This window comes from Nomascus leucogenys, chromosome 4, assembly GCF_006542625.1.
Source record: "Nomascus leucogenys isolate Asia chromosome 4, Asia_NLE_v1, whole genome shotgun sequence".
Lineage (NCBI taxonomy): Eukaryota > Metazoa > Chordata > Mammalia > Primates > Hylobatidae > Nomascus > Nomascus leucogenys.
Genome location: NC_044384.1, coordinates 102,367,844 through 102,381,444, shown reverse-complemented (window position 1 = coordinate 102,381,444; position 13,601 = coordinate 102,367,844). Strand labels below are relative to the sequence as shown.

At 46.5% G+C, this 13,601-nt stretch overlaps 1 protein-coding gene across 6 annotated transcripts in view; it reads right to left on the bottom strand.

Annotated features, from left to right (window-relative positions):
- The window catches only part of USP4 (ubiquitin specific peptidase 4), a 65,068-nt gene that overhangs the window by 25,615 nt on the left and 25,852 nt on the right, over window positions 1-13,601 (bottom strand). For 4 of the 6 annotated variants that reach the window (XM_030811783.1, XM_030811782.1, XM_003257050.4 and 1 more), the window contains exons 7-9: window positions 9,542-9,682; window positions 8,649-8,766; window positions 3,455-3,628 (exon numbers count right to left, since the gene is read on the bottom strand). In XM_030811783.1, coding sequence (XP_030667643.1) covers window positions 3,455-3,628; window positions 8,649-8,766; window positions 9,542-9,682 — 433 coding nt within the window. Of the gene's footprint in view, window positions 1-3,454; window positions 3,629-8,648; window positions 8,767-9,541; window positions 9,683-9,812; window positions 10,643-13,601 lie in introns of those variants that run through there. The other 2 variants (XM_003257051.4, XM_012496335.2) reach the window with 2 other exon arrangements.

The following is a 13,601-nucleotide window of genomic DNA, read 5'->3' as shown; positions in this document are numbered from 1 at the left end:
AACCTATTCAATCAGAAACTCTGGGGATGGGTCTAGCAGTCTGTCTTGTATTAAGCACTCCCAGAGATTGTGATGTATCCTATGGAGAACCAGCCAGGCACGGTGGCTCATGCCTATAATCCCAGAATTTTGGGAGGCTGAGGCAGGCAGATCACCTGAGGTTGGGAGTTCAAGACCAGCCTGGCCAACATGGTGAAACCCCATCTCTACTAAAAATACAAAAATTAGCTGGGCATGGTGGTGCACACCTGTAATCCCAGCTACGTGGGAGGCTGAGGCAGGAGAATCACTTGAACCCAGGAGGCGGAGGCCGCGGTGAGCCGAAATTGTGCCAGTACGCTCCAGCCTGGGCGACAGAGCAAGGCTGTCTCAACAACAACAAAAAAAAATGGAGAACCGCCGTTCTACACCTGTTCTCTAATACCATAGCCACTAGCCACATATGGCAATTTAAATTTACATTAATTACAATTAAAAACCATTAAAAATTCAGTTCCTCGGTCAAATGAACCACATCTCAAGTGCTCAGAGGTGCTTGAGCTGGTGGCTACCATAACACAGTGCAGATATATATAACACATCCAACACCGAGGAAGCTCCACACTTTCCCAATATCCCTAAACACTACCTTCCAGTTGTTTATTTACATTAGCTTCAGCACAGTGTGTTGCCACCCAATTCTTTTTTATTTTTTTTTCTGGGACAGGGTCTCGCTCTGTTGCCAGGCTGGAGTGCAGTGGCGCAATCTCAGCTCACTGCAACTTCCGCCTCCCAGGTTCAAGCAATTCTCATGCCTCGGCCTCCCGAGTAGCTGGGATTACAGGCATGTGCCACCACGCCTGGCTAATTTTTGTATTTTTAGTAGAGATGGGGTTTCACGATATTGGCCAGGCTGGTCTTGAACTCCTGACCTCAAGTGATCCACCCACCTCGGCCTCCCCATGTGCTGGGATTACAGATGTGAGGCACCGCACCCAGCCGTTGCCACCCAATTCTAGTTTCTTTGTGACTTAGTATGTGAACAGTCATTTATATATTTCCCAGGGATTAATGTGACCAAGGGGATGAAAGATAATTAGTTTTCGATTTCAACAAACCACCTGAGATTTTAGTTTTCTCACTGAGCTAAGGTGCTATTTTTTTCCTCTCTGAATCATAAATATGCATGTCTTATCATATGCTTCATGAAGCTCCATGAATCCCAGTGGTACAGGCTAAATAGGATCTTTCAGATTTCAGCTTAAATCTGCTGAGCGGGAGGGAGCAAGGCACCTCCACCTCAGCAGGAAAAAGCATTTGGGGCAATGGAAAGCCCAAGTTGCTCTGAGTGTATCCATGTCTTCTCCTTAAACCTTCCTGGCTGAGGGACCCCAGTGATAACTGCCCCTCACATCACCTTCCAAGAATGTGAGCCCAATTCTTAACTCAGGGGGTCCCAACTCAAACCACAAAGCCTGTAGAATCCAGGCTCAGAGAACCTGGAAACAGCCTTCAGATGATACTAGAAGTTAAACTGAATTTTCATTTTTTTTAGAGACAGGGTCTCTGTCGCCAAGGTACAGTGGCACAATTGCAGCACACTGCAGCCTTGACCTCCCAGGCTTAAGTAATTCTCCCACTTCAGCCTCCCTGGTAGCTGGGACTACAGGTACATCACCATGTCCAGCTAATTTTGTTGTTGTTGTTGTTGTTGTTTTTGAGACAGAGTCTTGCTCTGTCGCTCAGGCTGGAGTGCAGTAGCGTGATCTCGGCTCACTGAAACCTCCACCTCCCAGGTTCAAGCAATTCTCCTGCCTCAGCATCCTGAGTAGCTGGAATTACAGGTGCGCACCACCACGCCTGGCTAATTTTTATATTTTTGGTAGAGATGGGGTTTCACCATGTTGGTCAGGCTGATCTCGAACTCCTGACCTCGTGATCTGCCCGCCTCAGCCTCCCAAAGTGCTGGGATTACAGGAATGAGCCACCGCGCCCGGACTTTTTTGTTGTTGTTTTTTCTTTGAGACGGAGTCTCATTCTGTCGCCCAGGCTAGAGTGCAGAGGCACAATCTTGGCTCGCTGCAAGCTCTGCCTCCCGGGTTCACGCCATTCTCCTTCCCCAGCCTCCCGAGTAGCTGGGACTACAGGCGCCTGCCATCACATCTAATTTTTTTTTTTTTTTTTTTTGTATTTTTAGTAGAGAAGGGGTTTCACCATGTTAGCCTGGATGGTCTCGATCTCCTGACCTTGTGATCTGCCCGCCTCGGCCTCCCAAAGTGCTGGGATTACAGGTGTGTGCCACTGCGCCTGGCCAACTTTTTTGTTGTTTTTAAAGAAACAGAGACTTGGTCGGGCACAGTGGCTCATGTCTATAATCCCAGCACTTTGGGAGGCTAAGGCAGGCAGATCACCTGAGATCAGGAGTTTGAGACCAGCCCGGCCAACATGGCGAAACCCATCTCTACTAAAAATACTAAAATTAGCCAGGCATGGTGGCGCACACCTGTAGTCTTAGCTACTCAGGAGGCTGAGGCATGAGAATCGCCTGCACCTGGGAGGTGTTGGCTGCAGTGAGCCAAGATCATGCCACTGCACTCCAACCTGGGCAAGAGAGTGAGACTCTGTCTCAAACAAAACAAAACAAAACAAAACAAAACAAAACAAAACAAAACAAAACAAAACAAAACCAGAGTCTCACTATGTTTTCCAGGCTGGTCTCAAACTCCTGGGCTCAAGGGATCCTCCCACCTCAGCCTTCCAAGAGACTGAATTTTTGTAGTCTGGCTTAGGAAACTGACCATTTATTTAAATACTGCCACCACAGAATACAGCATTCTGAGGAGGCAGCTTACAAATAACTTCTGCACCAGGCTGGAGTGCAGTGGCGCAATCTTGGCTCACTACAACCTCCACCTCCCAGGTTCAAGTGATTATCCTGCCTCAGCCTCCCAAGTAGCTGGGACTACAGGCGCGTGCCACCACGCCCAGCTACTTTTTGTATTTTTAGTAGAGATGGGGCTTCACCGTGTTGGCCAGGATGGTCTCAATCTCTTGACATCATGATCCACCCACCTTGGCCTCCCAAAGTGCTGGGATTACAGGCATGAGCCACAGCGCCTGGCCCAGATCCCATCTTAATCCCAAAATGCGACAAAAGGAATGCCTCATAACAACACTAAACCACTCTCCCCAAAGTGGGAAAAAGTACAGGAGACTATCCCTTATCCGAAAATCTGAAATCCAAATGCTTAAAGATCCATAACCTTTCCAACACTGACATGATATTCAAAGGAAATGCTCATTGAAACATTTTAGATTTTGGACTGGGGATGCTGAACTAGTAAGCATAATGTAAATACTGTAAAAAAACAAAACAAAACAAAAAAAACCCTAAAAAACCTGAAGTCCCGAAACATTTCTGGTCCCAGGCATCTATATACAGGGATACTCAACCCATATATATATGTCTACCTACTTTGAACATGCGAGGTGCCACATGGGCATCCCTTCCAGACCACATCTGCTTAATGAGTTCGGCATAGGCTTCTGCAATTTCCCCTTTCATCCCTAGAGGGTTGTCTCTGTTGATTTCGGCTTCATACTCATCTTTGAGAAAGTAGTCCGTCAGTGGTGCAGTGTTGCTCAAGCACTGAAACAGAACATGGTGAGGGCTTTACACACCTTCTAGACAGTACCAGAGATACAAGATAAATCAAGTTCTAAAGGGTCACTGAGGGACAATGCCAACAAAATGAGGCACTCAGGAGATTCTCTGAAGGCTCACGACAGTAAAGCATAGCCTCAAGGAGGCCAAGCTGGTGGACCCCTTGCAGCTAATCTCTGAGGGACGTGGTCTTAGAGGACAGCATATGCATTGGCTAAGACTTTGTCTCTGAAAAAAACTACCTTAGGAAAAAAGCGGAATAATTGAATAATTCTTGTTTAATGAAAAAGTTTCTTTTTTTTTTTTTGAGACAGAGTTTCGCTCTTGTCGTCCAGGCTGGAGTGCAATGGTGCAATCTTGGCTCACTGCATCCTCTGTCTCCTGAGTTCAAGCGATTCTCCTGCCTCAGCCTCCTGAGTAGCTGACATCACAGGCGCCGGCCACCACACCCAGCTAATTTTTGTATTTTCAGTAGAGATGGGGTTTCACCATGTTGGCCAGGCTGGTCTCAAACTCCCGACCTCAGATATTCTGCTCACCTCGGCCTCCCAAAGTGCTGGGGTTACAGGCGTGAGCCACCGTGCCCAGCCTTTTTCATTAGTTTCTGTTCTTAACGCTATTATTTCTCTCCTTCTACTTCCTTTGGGTTCTTTTTCCTAGCATCATGAGATGGAAGCTTAAATCATGAAATTTTAACCCTTTTTGCCCTAATATTTACATTTAGAACTATAAAACTCCTCATCATTATCCTCACTCAATAGCTGAGGAAAATTGAGGGTACAAAGACTTGGAAAAACTTGCCCATGAAAAGCCAAATCACACCTCTTCTTCAGTACTAGGCTACTTCCACCTCACCACAAGAGGAAAATAATTTTTTTTTTTTTTTTGAGACAGAGTTTCGCTGTTTTTGCCCAGGCTGGAGTGCAGTGGCACAATCTCGGCTCACCACAACCTCCACCTCCTGGGTTCAAGCGATTCTCCTGCCTCAGCCTCCCGAGCAGCTGGGATTACAGGCATGCGCCACCACGCCCAGCTAATTTTGTATTTTTAGTAGAGATGGGGTTTCTCCATGTTGGTCAGGCTGGTCTGGAACTCCCGACCTCAGGTGATCCGCCTGCCTCGGACTCCCAGAGTGCTGGGAGCCACCGCACCCGGCCGGAAAATAATTTCAAAACCCAAGGGTTATCTAATCTTTCAACAAATGTTTTATGTTTTTGCTCACACTACAAAAAAATTCAAAGTTAGACTGTACGCCAGGTGTGGTAGTTCATACCTGTAATCCCAGCACTCTGGGAGGCTAAGGAGGGTGGATCACTTGAGGCCAGGAGTTCAAGACCTTCCTGGCCAACATGCTGAAACCCCATTCTACTAAAAATACAAAAAATTAGCTGGGCGTAGAGGCACATGACTGTAATCCCAGCTACCCGGGAGGCAGAGGTTGCTGTGAGCCAACATTGCACCACTGCACTCCAGACTGGGCAAGAGAGCAAGACTATGTCTCAAAAAAAAAAAAAAAAGGTGAGAATGTAAGTCTTTAAAAAAATTTTTTTTTAATTTTTAGAGACAGGGTCTTGCTTATGTTAGCTAGGCTTGGTCTCAAACTCCTGGGCTCAAGTGATCCTCCCATTTGGACCTCCCAAATCACTGGGATACAGGTGTGAGCCACTGTGCCCAGCCAGATTATCAGTTTTATGAGGATAAAAACCATTGCTGGTTTGCTTACCACTGAGTCCCTATGTAAAGAATATTGGGCCAAGTGCAGTGGCTCAGACCTGTAATCCCAGCACTTTGGGAGGCCAAGGTAGGAAGACTGCTTAAGGCCAGGAGTTTGAGACCAGCCTGGGCATCATAAGTGAGACCCCATTTCCACACACACAAAAAAAACAAACGAACAAAAAATACACATACAAAACAAAAAGAAAAAATAATTAGCAAGGCCTGGTGGTACAAACTTGTAGTCCCAGCTATTTGGGAGGCTGAGGTGGGAGGATCACTTGAGCCCAGGAGTTCAAGGTTACAGTGAGCTATGATCATGCCACTGCACACTAGCCTGGGCATCAGAGAGAGATCCTGTCTCTAAGAAAAAAAAAAAAATGAATTTTGCTTTGCTCAAACAGAAGGTCTAGCTTTGCCCCTGGCTTCTGGGATGTAATCTATTTGCCCCTGGAATGTTATGCCTGATAGGACTGCCTGTTTGCCTGGTGGGCCTTGGATCATACTGGATAATCTAACAATATAATTTTGGAGGTGGAGAAGAGGCTGATCAGAACTGTACAGTCTAGTCTTAGGTTGAGAAGGGCTAGCCACTCCAGAAAAACCAAAAATGTGACTTAGGGTGGGGGCTTTGGGTCACATGGTATCAGTTCACCTAGGTAGCCAATCATATTTATACTTTATTATATATTTTTTTGAGACAGAGTCTTGCACTGTCACCCAGGCTGGAGTGTAGTGGCATGATCTCGGCTCACTGCAACCTCCGCCTCCCGGGATCAAGAGATTCTCCTGCCTCAGCCTCCCAAGTAGCTGGGATTACAAGTGCCCGCCACCATGCCCAGCTAATTTTTTGTATTTTTAGTAGAGATGGAGTTTCACTATGTTGGCCAAGCTGTTGTCAAACTCTTGACCTCATGATCCGCCCACCTTGGCCTCCCAAAGTGCTGGGATTACACGCGTGAGCCACCATGCCCTGCCAGTCAATCATATTTATACAGTGAAGCCCCAATAAAAATTCTGGACACTGAAGCTCACGTGAGCTTCCATAGTTTGCAGCACTCCATATGCATCATTACACATCAATGCCAGGAAAGCACCATGTTCTGCCCAGGCACGGTGGCTCATGCCTGTAATCCCAGCACTTTGGGAGGCTGAGATGGGTGGATCACCTGAAGTCAGGAGTTTGAAACCAGCCTGGTTAGCCAACATGGTGAAATCCTGTCTCTACTAAAAATACAAAAATTAGCCAGGCGTGGTGGCATGTGCCTGTAATCCCAGCTACTCAGGAGGCTGAGGCATGAGAATTGCTTAAACCCAGGAGGCAGAGGTTGCAGTGAGTCAAGATTGCGCCACTGCACTCCAGCCTGGGCAACAGAGAGAGGAAAGAGATGCTGTCTCAAAAAAAAAAAAAAAAAAAAAAGGAAAGTACCACGTACTGACTCCATAAGTAGAAAACAACAGAAGCTCTACATTTTGATCCTCCTGACCTCTACTCTATATGCCTCTTCCCTTGGCTGATTTTAGTTTACATCCGCTCACCACAATAAACCATCATCATGAGTATAACTTTAAGTAAATTCCATGACTCCTTCTAAACAAATTACCAAAACTAAGGGTGGTCTTGGAAACCTGCAAACTTGCAGTTGGTTTCGGAAATGAGAGCAGTCCTGGGGACTGTGTCCTCCTAACTTTGAAGCTGGACTTTAACTCCTTGCAGCCCATGACTATTACAGTGTGTCACATAATATATGCCCAATAAATATTTGATGAATTAATAAACAAGGTTTATTTTCTTTTCCATTTTGAGACAGGGTCTCGCTATGATGCTCAGGCTGGCCTCAAACTCCTGGCCTCAAGCAATACTACCCCCTCAGCCTCCCACAGGGTTGCGATTACAGGTGTGAGCCACTGCGCCTGGCCAATAAACAAGTTTCAAAGAGGGGATTTTGGATTTTCTCTAGTAAGGAGCATGGGGTGGGACAGCTATTTTTTTTTTTGAAATGGAGTTTCACTCTTGTTGCCCAGGCTGGAATACAATGGCACAATCTCGGCTCACTGCAACCTCCACCTCCTGGGTTCAAGCAATTCTCCTGCCTCAGCCTCCCGAGAAGCTGGGATTACAGGTGTGTGCCACCACACCAGGCTAATTTTTTTTTTTTTTTGAGACGGAGTCTTGCTCTGTCACCCAGGCTGGAGTGCAGTGGCGCAATCTCAGCTCACTGCAAGCTCCGCCTCCCAGGTTCACGCCACATTCTCCTGCCTCAGCCTCTCCGAGTAGCTGGGACTACAGGCGCCCGCCACCATGCCCACCTAATTTTTTGTATTTTTGGTAGAGACGGGGTTTCACTGTGGTCTCGATCTCCTGACCTCGTTATCTGCCTGCCTCGGCCTCCCAAAGTGCCGGAATTACAAGCGTGAGCCACCGCGCCCGGCCTCACCTGGCTAATTTTTTTATTTTTAGTAGAGATGGGGTTTTGCCATGTTGGCTAGGCTGGTCTCGAACTCCTGACCTCAGGTTTTTTCCACCCGCCTCAGCCTCCCAAAGTGCTGGGATTACAGGCATGAGCCACTGTGTTGCACCCGGACTTTTTTTTCTTTTTTTTTTTTGAGACAGAGTCTCACTCTGTCGCCCAGGCTAGAGTGCAGTGGCGTGATAGCTCACTGCAACCTCCGCCTCCCAGGTTCAAGTGATTCTCCTGCCTCAGCCTCCTGAGTAGCTGGGATTACAGACGCATGCCACCACACCCAGCTAATTTTTGTATCATTAGTAGAGATTGGGGGTGGGGGGGGGGGGTTCACCACATTGGCCAGGCTGGTCTCGAACTCCTGGCCTCGTGATCCACCCGCCTCGGCCTCCCAAAGTGCTGGGATTACAGGCGTGGCCACTGCGCCCAGCTGGGACAGCTGTTTTTAGTGAAAAGGTAGTCAGCCTTCAGCAAGGCATAATTGAGCTTGGCATCACCTGCTGTAAGTTTTCCTCATCCCATCAGAGACCAATCAGGGATGCACTCCAATATTTTCTAGAGAGATCATACCTCGACAGTCAATAAAATTCAAAATAATCTTACTATAAAACCAAACACAGAGCTGACTACAAAGACATCTGGGGTCCACAAACACTGATGAAGCCATTCTATACCACCTAGTGGGAGATGCCCCAGCAGAGACTACTGAAGCACTAACAAGGGGTAGGCAGGGACTCCTGGGAGAGGATCCACCAAGTACCTTTGCAGGCCACTTCCACCCAAACCTCAAGATGCTGTATTATTTGAATGGAAGTTCTCTCCTCTACCTGCAAAGCGGAGTTCATGAAGCAGGTGTTTCCCAGGTTTCCAAGTCCACAGAGCCCAGGTTGTATATGAGAGGATGGTGGTTCCTGACAATTATACGAAGCAGAAAAGCCAGATCCACTGGAAAACACAACACACATCAGCAATAAAAGCAAGTGCAAAACACATGCCCTCAAGATGCTTTTTGAGGCTCCTATGGGGGCCTCTAGAACTTGTGTGGTAGTAAGCCCATGATGCAAATTCCCCCTGCCCCCTCCCCTGACCTCCAGACCTGCCCCACCCTTTACTTGACACACTAGCAGCTGGTAAACACATCCTTAAGGAAAGAAACGCTATTTGAATTTTCCTCTGTTAGGCTTTGGCAAATGCTAATTTTGCCAGGTGACTTTAGGGAAGACCATTTTAGTTATTAAGAGCTTGCATCTGCTACCACCCACCAGGCCACACCCAGGCTTGACTGGCCCTGAAAGTTCATGCACATTTCCTCACCTCATTCGCCCTCTTCCCCACATCTATGCCATGTGGCAGGTGTGCCTGAAATGCCTGGAGAAAGGATCACGGACATCTACAGCTAAGCACTGTCCCTTTACAACTATTCTGCCATATGTGCTAGCCCATCCCTTCATAAACAAATGCAGTGACCCCCCCACCCCCGAGACTACCTGTGATGTAGGCTGTGGGGAAAACACCAGCTCACAGGAGGACAAGCGACACAGATCAGAACTTGGAGGCACACTTTACTGTAGGTATGAAATGGAGTGAGAAACTACATGCAGCATGTTCCCATGAGGAACTCTAACCCCACTATGCTTAGTGTAGCGGCAGATGAGCTCTCAAGATACAGCCTGGGAAAGGACCGTGGGAAAGGAAGCAGAGTGAAAGGACCTGCTCTTACCCCCTGCTGACACCGGAACTGTGCATCCCACAGGTGCTAGTGCTATCACCATTTGCAATGAGAGAGGCAGACACTGAGGAATAGGGACTTGCTGATGATTTTGGAGAGGTAGTAAAATTTCTGCTAGGCGCAGTGCTTGATCTGGGAGAGAGAAGCAGAAACAATGCTACTGACTTTTTGCAAAGAGCAAGCCCTATTTAATGCCTTAGGTTGCTTCTCAAGGAATAAATATTCTTCATATTAAGTTAAAATAAATTTCAAAAAGCCTGTATTCATACTACTTCAAGGTAAACTTCGAGAGTCCACAAATTAACTGGTCTTCCTGTCACATCAGTCCACACCACCACATACCCTTTCAGTGTGAAAAACTACAAGGCTGACGAGGCGCAGTGGCTCATGCCTGTAATCCTAGCACTTTGGGAGGCCGAGGCAGGCAGATTGCCTGAGCTCAGGAGTTCAAGACCAGTCTGGACAACACAGTGAAACCCTGTCTCTACTAAAATGCAAAAGAAATTAGCCAGGTCGGGCACGGTGGCTCACGCCAGTAATCTCAAGCACTTTGGGAGGCTGAGGCAGATGGATCACCTGAGGTCAGGAGTTTGAGACCAGCCTGACCAAAATGGAGAAACCCCATCACTACTAAAAATACAAAATTAGGCCGGGTGAGGTGGCTCACCCTTGTAATCCCAGCACTTTGGGAGGCCAAGGCTGGCGGATCATGAGGTCAGGATCACGAGGTCAAGAATTCAAGACCAGCCTGGCCATGAGGTCAGGAGTTCAAGACACAGTGAAACCACATCTCTACTAAAAATACAAAAATTATCTGGACGTGGTGGCGGGTGCCTGTCATCCCAGCCACTCGGGAGGCTGGGGCAGAAGAATCACTTGAACCCAGGAGTGAGCTGAGACTGCACCACTGCACTCCAGCTTGGTGACAGAGCGAGACTCCATCTCAAAAAAAAAAAAAAAAAAAGATTAGCCAGATGTGATGGTGCTACTCGGGAGGCTGAGGCAGGAGAATTGCTTGAACCCAGGAGGCAGAAGTTGCGGTGAGCCAAGATCGCGCCATTGCACTCCAGCCTGGGCAACAAGAGCGAAACTCTGTCTCAAAAAAAAAGAAAATAAAGAAATTAGCCAGGCATGGCAGCATGTGCCTGTAGTCCCAGCTACTGGGGAGGCTGAGGGGCAGGAGAATTGCGTGAACCTGGGAGGCGGAGGTTGCAGTGAGCCGAGATTGCGCCACTGCACTCCAGCCTGGGTGACAGAGTGAGACTCCGTCTCTTTAAAAAAAACAACAACAACAAAAAAAAAACAAACAAACCACAAGGTTCATCTTCAAGCATCCTGGTTTGATTTACAAATCATAAACTTCCCTGAATTTTTTTTCTTTTTTTTTTTTTTTGAGACGGAGTCTCATTCTCTCGCCAGGCTGGAGTGCGGTGGCACAATCTTGGCTCACTGCAACCTCCACCTCCCGGGTTCAAACAATTCTCCTGCCTCAGCCTCCCGAGTAGCTGGGACTACAGGCGCGTGCCACCACACCCAGCTAAATTGTTTGTATTTTTAGTAGAGACAGGATTTCACCATGTTGGCCAGAATGGTCTCGATCTCTTGACCTTGTGATCTGCCTGCCTTGGCCTCCCAAAGTGCTGGGATTATAGGTGTGAACCACCGCATCTGGCCTGCTTCCCTAAATTTTAAAAATTATCAGTGAAAGGCAAAGAAAAATGGCAATAAGGCCAGGCGAGGTAGCTCACGCCTACAATCCCACCTCTTTGGGAGGCTGAGGTGGGTGGATCACTTGAGGTCAGGAGTTCGAGTCTAGCCTTACCAACATGGTGGAACCCCATCTCTACCAAAATACAAAAAATTAGCCAGGCCTACTGGCGCATGACTGTAATCCCAGCTACTTGGGAGGCTGAGGCAGGAGAATTGCTTGAACCCAGGAGGCAGAGGTTGTAGTGGGCCAAGATCGTGCCATTGCACTCCAGCTTGGGCAACAAGAGCAAAACTCCATCTCAAAAAAAAAAGAGAAATAGCAATAAGAGATGACTTTCCCCAAAAAGGCTGGATGCAAATTAAATAGCTGGCTATAAGGACATGAGAACAGAAAAATGGCAATTTGGTTTCACTACGCCTTCTATGGAGAATTTTGTTTCTCCAAATTTGCCAGTGTAACCTCTGTTTCAAACTCATGTTTTAATATTTTTCAGGCTCTTATTTTAGATTTCTACTTTCAAATTAATTCAAGGGCTAATTGCCCAAATTTTAAATTGCTATCAATTTCATCAATCTGCTAGAATCTATATAAGGACATAAGGAAGAAAGTAAATCTTATTTTAAAATTTTTAATTTTTACCTTTTTTTTTTTTTGTAATCCATAGCAACAGTCTCCTTATGTTGCCCAGGCTGGTCTCAAACTCCTGGACTCATGCAATCCTCCTGCCTCAGCCTCCCAAAGGGCTGGGATTACATACATGAGCCACTGCATTCAGCCAAAGAAGAAAGAGAATCCTCCTCCATTGTTTCAAATATAAAACTGGGATTTCCCTTCTAGAATACTGGGTTATTTTTAGAATACAGAAAATGACTAAGAAGATGTGCTGTTCCCACACAGTGTTCACCCTCATGGGATCTGATCTCAGCTTGGCTTCCCTGTGAGAAGAAAAACATGGCAGCAAAAACAAGTATGATCTTGTATACCAGCAGTGGGCACATCAGGAAATTATATAGGGCCTAAGCAGGTACCTGAACTGAGGTTTGCTCCACAATGCAGTCACAGTAAGGGAGAATGAGGGCTCCTCAGTCTCTCACCTTCCCATAAGGAAATGTACCCTTCTCTAATCCTAAAGAGGATTTCGTTCACACAGCTTCATCCTCATGCTACAAAGGAGTCCAAGAATTCAAGCAGCTGCACTAAGTGAGATTCACCACAGCCAAGGGTACTCTCATTCACCACATGGGAGACTTAAGCATGCATGCGTTCAATCCTGTCCAGTGAGATGTCCAGTGTGATTTCCTAGCCTCTTATGCATAAAGAAAGTCTGCTGCCCAAGGCTGGTCTGATATGCAATGGCAGACTCAGTCATCTCAGCACCGAGGGCAGGTAAGACAGAATAGTGAAATTCAAATTCTGATCCACAGAACCTCAAGATACATAGTACGGCACTCCTCATTTCAGTAACTATTCATTGATAACTTATCTATTTTCTTGAGCTTAAAAGGGCAAAAATCAGCCGGGCCTGGTGGCTCATGCCTATAATCTTAGCACTTTGGGAGGCCAAGGTGGGAGGACTGCTCGAGGCCAAGAGTTCAAGATCAACCTGGTCAACATAGCAAGACCCTGTCTCTATTTATTTATTTATTTTTAAAAAGGGCAAAAATCCACAAATCATTTGAGATATCCAAGACCTGTCAATTTCTTAAAGAGACAACATTTCCAGGTGATAGAAATTAAAGAAAAATTTTGACGTTTAAAATGTTCTAGAAAATACTGCCAGTAGCTTTCATAGTAAATTCAATCAAAAAGAAACCAAATTAAGGGCATATAAGGATACTTTTTATATGCTTGAAAATTTACACAGTAAAATTAAAAAAAAAAAAACAACTCTATCCTTAGGTTGGGTGCAGTGGCTCATGCTTACAATCCCAGCACTTTGGGAGGCTGACCTTGTCTCTACAAAACAGAAAAAGCCAGGCATCGCAGCACGTGCCTGCAGTCCTAGCTACTCGGGAGGCTGAGCCGAGAGGATCCCTTGATCCCAGGAGTTTGAGGTTGCAGTGAACTATGATCACGCCATTGCATTCCAGTCTGGGCAACAAAGCAAGACCCTATCTATTAAAAAATACTCTATCTTTGACAGACAAGTCAGAAGCAAAACTTCTCTTCAGAAAATTTACTACAATCTGGGAAATGCTGAGCACTAGGGCAGGGACTTGTCTCCAGACCTTCAGGCAACTGTGGAACACACCCTGGGCATTACAGGCTGGAAAATAGGCAGCCAGGGGAAATGTCTGAATCTCAGGCATATATATTAGGTAAGCAAGATCTCACTCTGAT